A 16,057-nucleotide genomic window follows, 5' to 3' on the forward strand; every position below is an offset into this window, starting at 1 on the left:
ATTTTCCTCTTTTAAAATTTCTCCAACAAACACGAAATGTTTCAACCTATTATGCTATCATAACAGAAACTCAAAAATAACAAAAAGAAAAAAGAAAAAGAAATGCATATAAAACAACAATGAAATCTCGTGTAATTACAAATTAAAATATTTGAATATAGTTTCATAAATGATCAAAGCATTAAAATCAAATTTCTCATCATATTGTTTTGGTTTGTCCTTGTAAACCCTTATATGCCAAATGAAACAATATAATACGATGGTTATCATCATTATATCATACAATAGAGTACCACCACTCTTTTTTTTTTCCAGAGAACTTAGTTTGATCACAGTTAACTTCCTTTGCGACATATTGTCCTAGTATAACTTAGGCTTTAATATCAGTAAATGACCAGTCAAACAATCTTCGAACAAGAGTCAAATAGTCTCTCTTAATTGGATGTACATTTCTAGTTCTTATAAGCCAAGAATGACTTTTTAAATACCACACAATAATCTTCATTAGCTCACTTCTTTTTGCAGTCAAAAACAAATTACCGTCAAAAATGACCAATAGAACATATTGAGAATCAAAAAATAATGCTTCATACAATTTGCTACAAGAGCAACAGCAACATTAACAAATTCAGCATTTCAGGCATATCACTGACAGCAATAACACATCATATGGATCCATCATCTGTAATCGGTAGGTTTTGTTTTAATCTATAAATCAATTATGGTTAGAAATCATATCTGATTTTTAACGTAAACAAACCCAAAAAACAGTTAACGAAATATGCCTTAAACACAATTGTAAAAGCATAAAAGGACATTTAACTTAGCACAGCTTACATTGCCAATAACTGCCGCTCAATCGAAATCTTTATCTTCCAAATAACGATATTCGAATGTAAACTGCTCCTTTTTACGCTGGGACCATTTTTCATAATCAAAATACACATATGTACCCTGGAAAATGCGCATTTCAAATAAAAATGCTAACCTGTTGCAGTAAAAAAAAAAATAAATAAAAATGTTCTCCTTTTTATAGACTATACCAGTACCAGTTCACCAGTATGTTTTCCAAATATCTGCAGTACACTTTTTTTTTTTTTTTCAAATATATTTGCAAATATTTATGCGAAAAATGAAGCTTAGTATTTCAAATCATCAATAAATATAGAAAGACTATAAAGATTGCGTATGTGAACACTCAGCATCAGAGTTGATGTGCTAGAGTATCACATCATTTTCCACTTTCCTTTAATTTACTTGACCATTTATTCCACATCACCAATATAATCAATATCATAAACATTAAATGACATTAGAAACATTTAACGACCATCCGCATCATCCTGGCTATAGTTAAATATTCAGCATCATTATTCATGGCCAACCATCTCACTCCGAATGATTAACAATCATTAGAGTTTGGCTCTCTTTATAACCTCAATGAAAAATAATGATCTTACTTGTTCATAATCATCAGTTATTTGTTTCGGTTCTTCATGTCGCTGAAACCACATTAAATATTTCGTGTGGAATCGCCACGAGAGCTTTTTTAGTGCTTTCGCCGCTAACAGTTGTGCACGTGAACCCTAAAATCCGATAAAACATCTTTGAGAAAGTATATACTATGTTTCATTCAGAAAACATTCAAGATAAACAATGAACCGAGAAAAAAAAAGAACATATATCAGTAACTAACCTCCATATAATAAAAAGCGAAGAAAAGTGTTTCTGGACTCAGACGAAGATAATATTCTAACGTATCCGCATTAATTAGAGGTGCTTGCGGATAATAAGTTGCGGTTACGCATGGCATTTTCGGCAAATAACTTCGTGGCTTTTCGGAATCCATTGGTAATGGTGTTCGCGTTAGCGCATGTTCCAATAATTTCAACTGTGTTTCATGCTCTGGCATTACTGGTGAACGACCTAATGGCGATGCTCCAAGCCATGCTGGTATCACAGCCTGCATTTCAAGTTGAATTTCAGAAACAACAACTAAGAGGTCACAATAGAATGGATAAGCAGTGCATATTCTGAGCTTAGATTCCTATTAATGACAAAAATATTAATGGACTATTATGAATTCCTGACAGTTCTGTATTCAAAGTACGTCAAGAACACCCCAATTTCAACTTCAGTGATATTTTTTTAGCTTTGCATTATGTAGTGGTTAGTTGCTATATTTTTAATTACGAAATTCATTACAGTAACCGAAAATTAAAATGTGTACCGCTTGTGGTAAGTGATTTCGTGCATCCTGAGTGGTACTCATCCGTAGCACCTGTCGCAGAGCATTCTGATCAATGTCATTCCCTGCTACATTATTTTGCAATGATACTGTAGTTGCATTAACTGCAGTTGCACCTGCAGTTACCGTAGCCATATTTAGCGCATTATTCATCTCGCTGTTCACTTGAGAAGTTACCAGTGCTGTTGCAGAATGTGTCACATTTGATGGTGGCATGTTTAAGGCAGTTGTAATTGTCACTGAATTTTGCAATGATGATGCTTGTGCTGCCATTGACTTCAACGTGGCAATCTAAGAATGCAAAATTTCATAAACCGATAAAGTAATCAAAATAACGATAGAAATGACATGGAAAAGGATACATGCAAACTGTTCAATACTTTCTCTTTTTTTTAATTACTAGTTTTATTTATTATTAGTTTTTTTTTTTTTTCTAATCTTTTGTGGTTTTATAAACATTGTAGCTCATCACAAAATAAAGTATAAATCGAACACACTGTGTTATACGGACAATAGGTAGATGTCGTCTAATACTCCGTGCAAATAGAAAAGAAAAAGGACATGATTGTTTACAAGATAATAGACGTATGAGACTAATGCGGCAGATCTTGGTTATGGAAGAGTTGCATTAAACATAAGTTTGGGGAGTTCAAAAAAGTTGCAGCAAACGTTTTCGGAAATCAGGAAACCTGAAACAGTTGCAACAAACATGCATTAGCATGCTTTAAAATTGATAATGCATTAACATTGATAATAATGCACTGAGTATCAAATGCAGTGTTCTTGACGAAATGTTTCTTTTCCTTTTCCATTTTCCATTTTTTTTTTTTTTTTAGAACTATACGAACAGAACCACATAACAGTTGACAAAAATATGCTTAGCTCCTCATTTGAGTACAAAAACCAACAACCCAATCTCCCATTTTTCGTTATTTCGTGTATTCCAGATGAAAAAGTAACTTCTTACAAGTATAAAAAAATAAAAATATGTGTAATCGATTACATAGATCAAAGTTAAGCTCTAAAACTGAATTATTCAAAAATTTATCTACTTCTGATCGTCTGCTGCAACAAACTTATCTTTGAATTAAACTTGCCCTTCTTATTCCCGCTGTTCCACCGCACTGCGTCAAGTACTAGCTTTGTAATTATGAGATAGTGTAGCACAGTAGAAGATTAACTTATAGAAACTGGTTCGAAAATTCTTTTATTCATATCACTTCACTTTTACTCATATCATCTCATTTGTTTTACCCACCCTATCTTTGCTAGCCTATCAAAGAAACCTTCAAAGTAATCTTGATCTTTAAAATGTTACTCTTTCATCATTTTTTTTTTCTTTCATCATTCTCTCAACCACTTTTCTCACTAACATTTTTATATTGTATTAAGTCAAATCTTTCTTCAAACATAAAGTTAATCAATTTCATGTTACTGTACGACCTTAATTAGTTAAATGCATTTGCATTCCTTCATCCTGTTATTTTCCTTCATCATCACTTTTCATGATTACCTTAATTACGTAACTTATGTCACCTATTAATGTCAAATTTATCATTCCAATTTCTCTCAGTGCAAAAACAGTAAATGAGCAAAACAAAAATATAGTTAATTACCATACCTCATGATGGCTACTCGCTGAACTTGAAACGGAAAAACGTTTAGCAACATTAGAATCCGGTGTTGAAGATCGTGATGTTGGCAAAATTCCGGGACTTAGCGTTGCAGTTGCTTGTGATGATAGACTCTAAAAAAAAGAAAAAAAAAAAAAAAAACAAGTGAAAACTGCTAGTTCAGCTGATCCTATCATTCAAATGATAGAACGTTAGTTTAATCCATGAAATAAAATGAAAAAAAGAATGAAAAATATATACGACACTGGAAGCATCTTGATTACAAATTTAAAGCCAACCAACTACCCTTTTTTTCCATCCTTTCCATCCATCTTTATTATAAACACATACACAGACAGACACCACACATACATTGCATCATTTCGATGAATTCAAACTGAATGACTTATTCATTTTTAACCAATCAATATTTGGAACAAGTAAAATTAGCTAAAATATTTACAACAAAAAATCTTTTGTTTAAAAACTCAATTTTTTCTTATTCAGAAAGAAAGCACCCAAAACAAGTAATATGCAATCGAAGCGCAATGATAATCTTTAACTTTCACGTGTTTTCCTTTTAGTTTCAGTCTTCCACAACAATGACGTCAAAAAAAATGTAAAAGTAAAGGCAATGATTCAATCATTCAAGAAATTATTTCAGAACAAAAATGTGTTGTAATGCAGTAGACGTCTACCTGATTCACAATAATTCCTCCTCCTTTTCTCATCCTTCACCATCCCCAACTTTCTAACAAAAAAACTTTATAATGACTGAAAAAAAAGAACTCGAAAATTTAACAATCTGGATTAGCAAAGATGAAAATTTAATCAAATGAAAGTTCAAAATGAAATTTTGGTTGTAAAAATAAGATACATCATAAACTAGACTACATTTAGTTCCACTTTAGTTTTTCTGTCTATTACTAAAACTAGTAATCTACGAATTCTCCGCCAGAAAAAAAAATATATAGCTCAATATTTAATTTTGGAAAAAGGTTGTCCATCAAAAGTATGCTTATCGATTTCATCAACAAATTAAAATTTCCTAACTTGAAATTAAAATCAACTGCCGTTTAGACATTTCAGACTCAATAAGTGATTGAATGGAACCTTTTGTTTCATCCTTTGCAACTGTTCTGACAATATAAATAATCACAGACAATGTAAAACGATAGGATGCAAGAACTCAAACCCAATACCCTATCGACAGAATATTTGAAAACAAAGGAAAGTAGATTAAAATGATTGAAACGGTAGAAGAAACGGAAATTCTAACTCGTAGAAAGGAAAACAGAATGATATAAACACAGTCGTTTAATTATAAATAAACAAATAAATTAAATATATATACATATTAAAGACGGACTATGATGGAAGGATACTAGTGATGAAATTTTTGTTTAGCATACAATTATCAGTCTCTCAGTTAATATTTTATAATTTGTAAGACGCAAGATGAACAAACGCAATGTAGTAGACATTTCTTCACTAGAAACTACCTCAGTTTGATCTCAAAACCACCGTTTATTTTACTTCGAAATCTTAGTAAATAAAACATGCAAATGACCTAATGATGTGGATGAAGCGAAATAAATCCTGGATGGAAAAAAACATAAAACTTACTGCAGGGTTAAAATTAGAAAAGAAGTCATCGGTGGGAAAATTAGAAAGGTAGTGGATAAAAATCAACAATTAAAAAAAAATGTCAACAAACAAGATATTTTGCTTCTCGTTTGACTATACCTTACTATTTTGTCACTAGCTATCAAAATAACTAAAAGCAATAATTCTATGAAAATGTAAAACAAAAAGTAGATAAGGTCATTAAAAAGTGATGGATATTACTGCGTTTAAAGCTTAAAACTGCATTTGAAAACATTTTAGAAACAAAAAAAAAAACGAACTGATGGCATGTCAACATGCAGTGGTGATGGGATTGCATTTTCATCATTTACAAGAGGAATTGTTGATTGCTGTTGTTGCTGTACTTGTTGTTGTTGTTGTTGTTGATGTTGAACTACTCCGGATATTGCAATAAGTTGTTGTTGTTGTTGTTGCTGATGTTGTTGCTGAGCAAGTGAACTGGTAGTTGTTGTTGTTGTCACAGAAATAATACCCGGTGACTGTCGTATCACTTCAACTGGTTGCTTTACACTGTAATCCATAATCGATAATTTCATCAGTAGGAAAAATCAATATACACAAATCAATCAGCTTAATTTTATTTTAGGAAAAGAACTAGATTAGTTATCCGAAACAAAAAAAAAAAAAAAAAAGAAAATTCGACCAATTAAGATTCTCCAAGATTTTTTAACAGTAAAAGTATGAGATCAAAAATGAACATAAAGATAATTTTGAGCAAGGATAAGATAAGAGTATAGTATAACATGAAAATAATGTTCAAATGGATTTTTTTTTTCAACCAAAAACTTTGAACAATTAAGTAAGATGGTAGAATTTGAGAAATCAAAATTTACCTCCTTCCTCGGTAACAAAAAAAAAAAAAAAACAGCAAATATATTTCTAGAAAAAGATAACTTCCATATAAGTTCAATCAAATATATGAATGTTTTAAACTGGTACCAAAAAATGATTTATGCCATAAGAACTTAATGGGAAGAATGCCGCCTTTTACCCATAAGGACTTAATGAATATACAAATGCCGTCATTTCATTTGTGACTTCATAATTTTTTTGAAATGAACAAGTTTGTTACTATTTTTAGCCAGCATTTTGTTACTATTTTTAGCCAGTTTGTTTGGTAATATGTTCGGAAAAATGAAGAAAACAGGAATCTACACATTATCGGCAGTATAAAAAAAAAGAAAAAAAAAACGCTATACAGCTGCGATGAAAATTAGCAATCATAATTACAAAATTTCAGCCAATTAATTGAGGAAAAACCCGATAATACAGGGACTTAAATCGTTAACCTAGAAATATGGCAAAATTTAAACAAACTAAGCATAACACACATACTATGCAAGCATCCCACAATGAATTAAGTTTGAGAAAAAATTGTCAATAGTTATGAAGCTAAAAGTATATATGCAAAATAAAAAAGCAATCTAAAAAATCAAACGAGGGAAGGGCAAAAGGAAGTTTAGTGAAACAGAAATATAAACGTTAAATGACATAGCAATTCATATGTTAGACATATCAATTTTAGACGTACTTTAGCCATAATATCTGAATAAGAGTTGCCAAAAAATTGGGAAGAACTTTTCATGTAAAAAATGAAGGAAAAATATTTTCAAAAGCAAGAGATCTGTTTTTGAATATTTGAATAAAAAATTGAATGAATTTTTTAAATCTTCTCTTCGGAAATGCTAACGATTTCACTCTTACTATGTTAAATCAATACTAAACAAAAAAAGAAATTGACTTTTACAACGTTGTGATAAGTTAGTCTCACGTTTGATAAAAATTCTTTTTAATGAAAACTGAAAAATTCGTTCTTCATGAACTTTGATAGTTTCATTTTTGAACAAAGACAGCATATATGTATTCATTACGTACTGTGCAAGAAATTTCATGAAATAATAAGTTGATTATCTTGCTAATCAAGAATGTTATCAATATCATTTTCATCTCCTTGTCCCGTATCCTCCCGCGGCTCACAAAAAATTATTCCAGTACATATGATTATTCATTCTTGATAATGAAATTTCTGCTCTCCTAACGCTTCACTAATAATCACTAATGTCAATCAGAAAAAAAAAAAATTCGCCCTATTCACCTATTGAGCACTTTTCATGGTTTTATGGGTTTATAATTTCGTCAGCTGTTCTCTTTGAAAAAATAAGAAAGACTTTTCCTTTCCTCTAAAAGTTTCATTTGATCTTAAATGATAAAAGTGGCAGGCCTTAAAATAAATTCAAGTACGACAAATCAAGATGAGAAAATAGAGAGAAGATGAGGGAGTAAATATTAGAAGAAAATGAATGGCTGAATTGAAAAATGAACCCTTTTTATATCAATACTTACCAGACCTTCTGCCAGTATGGTATTGCCAAAAATTACAGCACTTTATTTAATACTCATAACAGAAATGTTCCGGAATTTTAAGAGAAAGATGGAAAATGGATTTCAAAAAAAAAAACCTTGTTTGTAAAATGCTTCCTTTGGTGTTTTTCGTCCCAAGTCCAACAGCCACGCTGTATGGTATTCCTGGAGGTGGTGGTGGTGTGGCTGGTGGCGGTGGTGAACTAAGCGAACTTTCACCGCTCACTTGACTAAAAAACTTCCTTTTTAAATTTTCAAAATGAAGAAAAAATCTAAAATAAAGAAACAAATTAATCAGCATTTTAACCTTATAAATAATTTTGCTTCACTTCCTTATCCTTATTCAACAAATTTCTATTCGCCCTTTCACTATTTTATTGTTGAACTTATAGTTTCGTGAATAAAATTATAAAAACTTAGCCTCGCTTTCTTATTAATAAGTAACAATATTAGGTACTGAAATACCAAAACTCGGTATGATACATTTACTTATCCTTATGATTTTCCTTTGCCTCTAATAAATTATATTATAGTTCAGGATTAAATTCTAAACACTCTTTATAGAACTCAAGCAATGTTCGCAAAAAATCAGTCAAGACATTTGATCGGTTATAAGAGAGTTTTCATCACTATAGTTAAGTAGTGTGAAGTTTGAACAATCCAGGATTAAAACATTATGCGAAAAGAATTAAAGAAAGAACACTGTGACATCTAATGATCATTGCGGTATCTGTTAATTTAGCTAGCATATTCTTCCAGATAACATAACTGCATGAATGGAAATGTAATGTTAATAAAACAGCTTACAATGTCAGTCGTTAAACTGTTTTCCAAATTATTTTGAGAACTGATCAGATTATTCCTATAACCACTCACTTTATTGCGTAACCAATATCGAATGATCTTACTTAACAGCCTAACAATCCTACTTTTATTTTTAGATTCAACAAAGGAATAGTTTCAAGAGAAATAACAATTTACATATAATTAAAAGGAAACAAAATCAAAATATTGCACAAACCTGCAAAGTATTTTCAAATTAGGTACGTTAACGATGTTTAACATAGTAGACTATAAAAATACACATATGCGCATATATTTATATGCACATAAACGGCAAAATATATGAATAGAATTAATATATGTGTCGATAAATGAGTATAATATAATAATAAAATATAATATAAGTATATTTTGAACCAGGAGTATCGCGCCAATTTCAGGAGATCAACAAATAAAAAAAAAGACAACAATTGATTGTTTGAACATGGAACCTTCTAGAGGATATAACTTTTTGCCTAAACAACAGTTCTCTGTTTACTGATGCACATCACAGCTAATTTCTTATATACCAAGGCTAGCAATTTTACTTCATAATGAAGTGGGGAAAAAGATGTATAGTTCATTATTTATATTCTAAATATTCGATGAAGATTATGAAATCATAAAAGAAAAGTGTCATTTCAAAGTTGCAGAATTACTAAACTTAACAGGAACGAATGCATATATTGCATATAAACAGTAAAAGTTAGTTCATCTCGACTTTCTCTTGGTCCGAAGCACCATAGTTACTTTGAACCTTTCCCACTTCCTAAGGTTCGAGGAATCGAAATATAAATGAAGTAATTTGTTTAGAAATAGTATAAGCTAATAAGAGCATATTACTAACTTGGTAAGTTTTAATGGTGTAGCTGGTGTACTCCTGCTAGCTGATATTTGTCGTGTAAGAAGTGCACTGGGCTCGCCACTCAAATGTCTTTGTTTTGTTGCATTATCGTCCGTTTCCTAAATGATATTAGTGCTTCAAAGATTAGATTTCAATATAAAACAAAATATCTACTGGTAAACAAATTTTTATAATTCAGTAAGTTCATATCTACTCAAAGTAATTTATGAAATGGATTCCTGAACACAAAATTAAAGTTGTCCCTTGAAATGATTCTAATAATATATACAGAAAAAAATTGTGTTTAGTTGGGTTATAAAAAAACCTTTGGTAAAACCGGTGCAGGTGATGCAGCTGGTGATATTCTCCCATCGATATTGTTTTCCATTTTCTCATCAGAATCAACCGAACCAAAAATAGCACCACCTAACTGTGGAGTATATGACTGCAAATCTAACTCATCATAAACTCCTGAAATTTGAAATCATTTTTTCTATTTGGCTGTAACAGATGATAAAACTCAATAAATTATTGCAAAATTAAAAAATAATCCAGAGAGCTTAGTGCTTAAAAATGTAACTAAAGACAGTTAGTTGGAAAGCAGACTTTTTATTCACAAATTCAGTTATTCATAAAACCACTTGAATTCTACGACATTCTGTAATAAAAACAATTTTGAATAATAAAAAATTAACCTGTTGTTTCAGGATCAAATGATTCAGAATCATTTTCACTTTCAGGATCTAAAGATTCGATGTACATTTCGAAAGGTTCTTTTAACGCATCCATTACTCTCTTACTTTCTAATGTTTCGTTATTAACAAGCCTCATACAAATTTCCAATTTTGATACATGAAACCTTATCCGTTCCAGATGTTTTCTCAAATCATCCAGTCGTTTCAATTTCTAAAATAATTTTTTACTGCAAGATAATTTCTAGTGCATAATTTCCACAAACTGCTAGCAAATTTGTTGCTTCTTATTTGAGATGAATAATCTGAGAATATGAAATGTACATAGTTTAACGCTTCAGTAATTAAGCTGCTGATGACTCTATTCTTTTTACTCGCATAATGAAAAACATTGTACGTATTCGTAATTATTGGATGTGGAAAATTGAAAAAAAAAAAACTTGCAATTTGTCAATAATATATCATTTCTCTCTTCATCTCCTATTCCTGAACAGTGAGTAAAGGTAAACAAACGATTTTTCAAGAGAAATGGGTTATTCAACTTATAAATTTTAATAAAACTGGGATAGAAAAGACAACGGAGTGGAACGCCTTTTGTTCAAAAGATGTCAAGACGAATTATTGAAAAAATACAGATAAGGAAAACTAATGCACCTCTTTCTCCCCTTTCTTTGGATCATCTCTTTTTCCTTTCTTTCGAGTTTGATCAGCTGTTGACAAAGATTCAATTTGTGATTCAGTCTTATCGGCTTCGTCTTCCAGATATCGTATTTGGCACTAAAAACTTGCTTTTAAAAAAAAATTCCGGCATATAAGATTTCAGCTAAACTTAGAATTCTTAAGAAATCTTGAAATGCCAAATATTAAAATACCTGCAACCATTCTACAGTTTCTGTTTTTTCTTTTTCTCGTGGATCAAGCTTTTCTTCGGCTGATAACCCTTGCTTGCTATGTGGTTTGGTTTTATTCTCCCTTTCAATATCTTTAAACTGCTCCATTCTTTGTTCTATTAATTTCCGATAAGAAGTCAATTTATCCTTATCCTGAAAAATGCTTAGGAATATAAATCATCATCATTATAAGCGTGTTTGCATAGGCATAAAGCAGAGATCCGAGTATAATATCAGCATAATTCAATTTTCTAGTCCATATTAACCTTAACATCTTATTTCTATATTTCTTTAGTTCTGTTAATACACCTAAGAACTGATAAAAGATTTTGCAGGACTCAAAAAATCTGAGCATTTTTGAATTGCAAAAAATTCATACACACAGAAAACAATAACCTTAATATCGGATGAGTTTTGCCAACCCTTAATTTGATCCCTTAACCTTTGCAACTTTTTTATTTCTTTCTTCAAATCATCCTGAAATATTATTCAATAGTACTGATTTGTAATAATGAATCAATACGTTGAAACAGTGTCCTAAAACACAAATGAACCGAAAAAACTTTGCCAATGTTCAAATAGATTCCATTCATAAGATACTTTCGAAAATTTGGCAAATATTGCAAATTCCGCGAAAATATCCCGTCGTCTACTAACAAATTGAGTTAAGATTTCAGTGGTGTTTATGAATTAAACAAGTCTTGCTTTAAACCAAAAACTTTAGAGAGAAGATAAACCTGAAACTTCTCCCTCTGATTATCGCTATTTGCTTCCTGCATTTTAGCCATTGTTTCTTCGAATAATTCCACTCCTTCCTCCACCTGTAATAGCATTGTAATAGCTCAGAATTGCTTTAATTTGAATTAAGCAAATAAAATGAAATCAAAAATGCCCTAAAAAATGGCTCCAAATTTGAAACAGCGACCTTTTTGAAACATTTATCAATTTCATTGAGCAGTTTTCGTTTTTCGGCCATTGAAATGCTTTTGAAAGTGAGCTGAAAAAAACTACGAATACAAAGCATATGTTTTTATTGCACATGGAAATCATCGAACATTTCATTAAATTTTGTGACTTTCTATTATATCACCTCTCCTAATATTCCGAAAATAAAACATCAGAAACTGGACCTTAAAATAAAGCTTATCAGCTTTTCTAAAATATATCATTCTATGATTTTAATTTACAATAGATTATGATTTTTGAAAATCCCAACTTAAAATTTCCATTAAAGAAACAGAGACATTTCTACCTTTTCTCCTATTTGAAAAGAAATTTGAACTTACCAAAACAAAAAATTATACTTACCTAATTACAGAGGTACAAGACACAAATGTATAGAAATGAGATCGATGAATGATGAAAAACAGAGTCTCTCGCTGATCGCTTCCAAGCATTCAGCGGCGAGCAAAGCCTTTGGATACAGCAGTAGCAGCAACAGCAAAAGAAGAACAGTTCCCAAGTTCAACAGTTCCTGTTGTCTTATTTCAAAGACCGATAGACTTTTTTTTTTTGTACGATATATCACAGTAACAAATTATTATGTGTTATATACTATTTCGTTGCTACTGTCACAAACAAAATTGTTCAGTGAAATCAATAACACGCGAATTTAACTGCGATAAAACCCTGAAAATAATGCATAGGAAAGGGTTACTTCATGAAATAACAAGTTTTGTAATTAACGATAGCAACTAAACTTAGACCAAAATATCGCATGTCCTCCTTTACCATTATTAAAAAAAAATATGGTTATTATGAGTTATAAAACATTTGTGTAGAAAGTACTCATTAAAAAATTTAACATAATAATATGAAAATGAGCTTCAGCATCCGATAATAATGATAGTAATGTGTTCTAAATCGTATAATGTTCTAATTATTAAGCGTACAAAACAAAATAATTTGGCTTTTTTTTTTTTTTTGAAATAAACACATGTCTTATAGTTATGCATTAATAATGACAGAACAGACAATTTGTATGAACAGAAAGTTAAATTTACATTTCACATTACTATACTTTAAAACAAAAAGAAAATGGAAATATTAAATATTACTCGAAAATTTTTGTCTTATGCAATTTATAAATTATAACATGCATGTAATGAAATTTTCCAATCATGTGATAATCAGTCACGTGATAATTACCTCTCGATCATACAACGAATGCATTAAGTGAACATAAGGAAACATCCTGAAATAAATAACCTTACAGCAAAACATAATCAAAATTTACCGCATTACTATAAATAAACAAACATATAATGAATCAAAATATGAATTAAAGTTTGAAATTTTTGAAGTTAAAAAAATTTTTTAAAGTGTTAATTAAATGTTCTAATTTCATTAAATTAAAAAAAAAATTCAACTTCATAGCAAATATAATCAACGTAGAGAGATAAAATATGAAAATTAGTACTGAGTTCAAACTATATTAAAATTATTTCTCTTTTTTGCGCGATCAATAGACAATTACTGATAGTTTACTGGTTGATGGCCGCGGCCCGAAATATTTTCGCGGTAAAAACTGACGCGTTTTTTTTCTATATGATTATCAATTCCGATAAGATTGAAATTTTCTCTTTTGAATGGATGGATTATTGATTGATTAGCAGTAGATATTTTGTTGGTTGGTTTTTTTTTTTTTTTTTTTCCGAATAAATGGCTTAATTCATTTTCAAAATTCTTGTTTTGATTAGATGAGATTAATTTTTCTCAGCAATTTTCCTTCTATCAAATGATCAATTAGCTCTCATAAGATTTAATTTAAAAATTTCTTCTAATTTTGAAAATATTGTTTTCCCATTTGTTCTACTACTACAGTAGTTATTAAAATTTTATTATTTGTATATTTACTTTTTTTTTCCCCAGTTGCTCCAAAATGAGGTCCATTAAATTTCCAGAAATAATCCCGGTTTTCTCATTCTGATGATCAGTTTCTCTAATTTATTCATCTGTTGTATACAAATGAAATATGTTGTTTCAAACGACATTAGTAACCTGTGGATAAAAGATAAGATTCCTGATAGACAAGTATTTCTGAATATTAATAATCTCGATTCTTCGGATTCAACTTCGGATCCTATTTACTCACTCGATGTTACGGATGTTGCGAAGTAAATCATTAAAAAGAAATCAGACGATTACTTTTATCGCCTATCACATATCGCGATACCTCTTTTTTTGCAAGATTTTGTTGATTGTAATAATATAACCAAATTATTCATCAGGAAAATTCCATAACATCCAAGGAATTCCGGATTAATAATCAGCGATGATCAAATTTGAATCCCGGATTAGTAATTAGCGACGACCAAATGTGCAAATATCAAATGTTAAGTGAATTCATTCAAACCATTACATATATGAAAATATTACTATTGTAATTCAGTATGGAGTGAAAAAAGAAAAGGGTATAAATAAATCAGGTAAATTATTTCTTTTTTTTTTTCTCTATTGTAAAAATGCACTCCATGAGTTCAGATGATTTAAAAAATCTAAGTAACCAATCTATTTTCAGCATATTGATATTCACAGTTATAATTCTCATGAATAGTTTTGTAATGTAAATTCCAGTTTAAACCTTGGATGATGGTAGTCCGCATTAGCTTATTTGTTAAATATATCATCAAATGGAAATATAATTGACAAATGGAAATATAAGTGATTTCAACTAATTATGAAGTTTAAATTGCTTAATCTTATTTTAGTCTTGTGCTTTTCCAAAACTTTTAATTTTTTAAAAATGAACAGAAAAAAAAAATCTGAAATATCTCTTTTGTCATAAAAAACGACCCATTTAAATTACATTCAAATTCTAATACTTTTGCCAGATATCTAATAAGTCATTCACCAAATAATTTCGCATTTGTAACTAATCTATATCTAGATCATTTAAGCCATTATGCTAATTCCTTTTTCTCACACAATAAAAAACCCTTTGTTAGCAAACCCTTTGTTAACAAAAACCCTTTATTAGCAATCTTTGTTTCACATCAGTTAAATGTCCTCTGCCGGATATCTGATCAGTTCAGTTCTGTATATAAACCAGCCATCCTCTATTGCACTTATTCATTCTATATTTTGGGGTGGTTTTCGATATTATTGTTTTATAATTATGTTATGTCTTTCGTTACGCGTTGTTATAATGTTGATTTGTTGGTTTAATTACCCAAGTTTGAGGCAAAATAAAATATCTGACAGTCTACATTCCACGACAAATGTTATGATTGAGTGATATTCTCTTTTTGTAATATATTCACTTCTTTTGACAATATTATATTAGCAATTTATGGAACCAGTTTTTAAAAGTTAAATCCTTTGCTTTTTTCTTTTCTTAACATACTGTATACCGTATGCCTCCTTAGCGTACTGTATACCGTATGTTTTCTTAGCATACTGTAAACCTGGCATATTGTATGTTTCAATTGCTTGCTTAAGACTGCCTCGATACATCTGAAAACGGTATTTGATTAAGATAATGAAGAAAAAACCAGTTATTATCGAAGGTTTAATTAAATTTATATCTTGTAATCATTTGTAATCTTATTTATTATACAGAAAATTTTAATGAATTAAAATTTGATTTCCTTACTTTTATGAAAAATGAAATTTTCTAATTTGTTCTACTAATTGTATCGTTGGAAAGAAATTCATGTTTGATTGGTTTCAGCAATTTTAAAAATTTATCATTTTTATAGATTTTTTAACTATGAAAGCTCTTTATAATCATAATATCGCATGCGTTACTTTGCGCATGCCACTGAACCAAGAGGATGTAATATTTATTTATAAATATCTTCATAGTTTACTTCATATATTTTACTTTGCAAGAAATAAGTAATAGTTAAGTTTTTGTTATATTTTAAAATTTGCAAAAGTAGTCAGTAAAATTTAATTTTTACTGGTTAACAAAAATTTTATTTTAAGGAATAGTTAAT

General features: G+C 29.9%; 2 protein-coding genes across 5 annotated transcripts, besides 2 other annotated features; both read right to left on the bottom strand.

Annotated features, from left to right (window-relative positions):
- Positions 1-855: 855 nt before the first annotated feature.
- Positions 856-12,093, bottom strand: Bma-ntl-3 (Not1 N-terminal domain, CCR4-Not complex component family protein; the record flags this gene model as incomplete). 4 transcript variants are annotated; one of them, XM_001891960.2, is made up of 15 exons in its annotated part: positions 856-954; positions 1,461-1,586; positions 1,697-1,963; positions 2,231-2,539; positions 3,870-3,995; positions 5,769-6,018; positions 7,968-8,099; positions 9,539-9,654; positions 9,861-10,006; positions 10,231-10,441; positions 10,882-11,004; positions 11,100-11,270; positions 11,514-11,594; positions 11,855-11,938; positions 12,043-12,093. In XM_001891960.2, 15 exons carry the CDS (start codon positions 12,091-12,093, stop codon positions 856-858), a joined length of 2,292 nt encoding a protein of 763 aa, XP_001891995.1. The 4 variants fall into 4 exon arrangements, with proteins under 4 accessions (XP_001891995.1, XP_042932022.1, XP_042932023.1 ...); XM_043076088.1 differs by lacking the exon at positions 2,231-2,539; XM_043076090.1 differs by lacking the exons at positions 856-954; positions 1,461-1,586; positions 1,697-1,963; positions 2,231-2,539 and adding an exon at positions 2,929-2,937.
- A 595-nt stretch (positions 12,094-12,688) lies between these two features.
- Bm538 (Uncharacterized protein) lies at positions 12,689-13,310 on the bottom strand (the record flags this gene model as incomplete). Its single annotated transcript, XM_043076091.1, has 2 exons — positions 12,689-12,746; positions 13,175-13,239. 2 exons carry the CDS (start codon positions 13,237-13,239, stop codon positions 12,689-12,691), a joined length of 123 nt encoding a protein of 40 aa, XP_042932025.1.
- Positions 12,714-12,746: a sequence feature (Short protein (BM_BM538, VIO90073.1) was converted to a misc_feature.).
- Positions 13,266-13,310: a sequence feature (Short protein (BM_BM538, VIO90073.1) was converted to a misc_feature.).
- Positions 13,311-16,057: the final 2,747 nt, after the last annotated feature.

The sequence above is a fragment of the Brugia malayi genome, assembly GCF_000002995.4.
Source record: "Brugia malayi strain FR3 genome assembly, contig: Bm_v4_Chr1_scaffold_001, whole genome shotgun sequence".
Taxonomy (NCBI): Eukaryota; Metazoa; Nematoda; class Chromadorea; order Rhabditida; family Onchocercidae; genus Brugia; species Brugia malayi.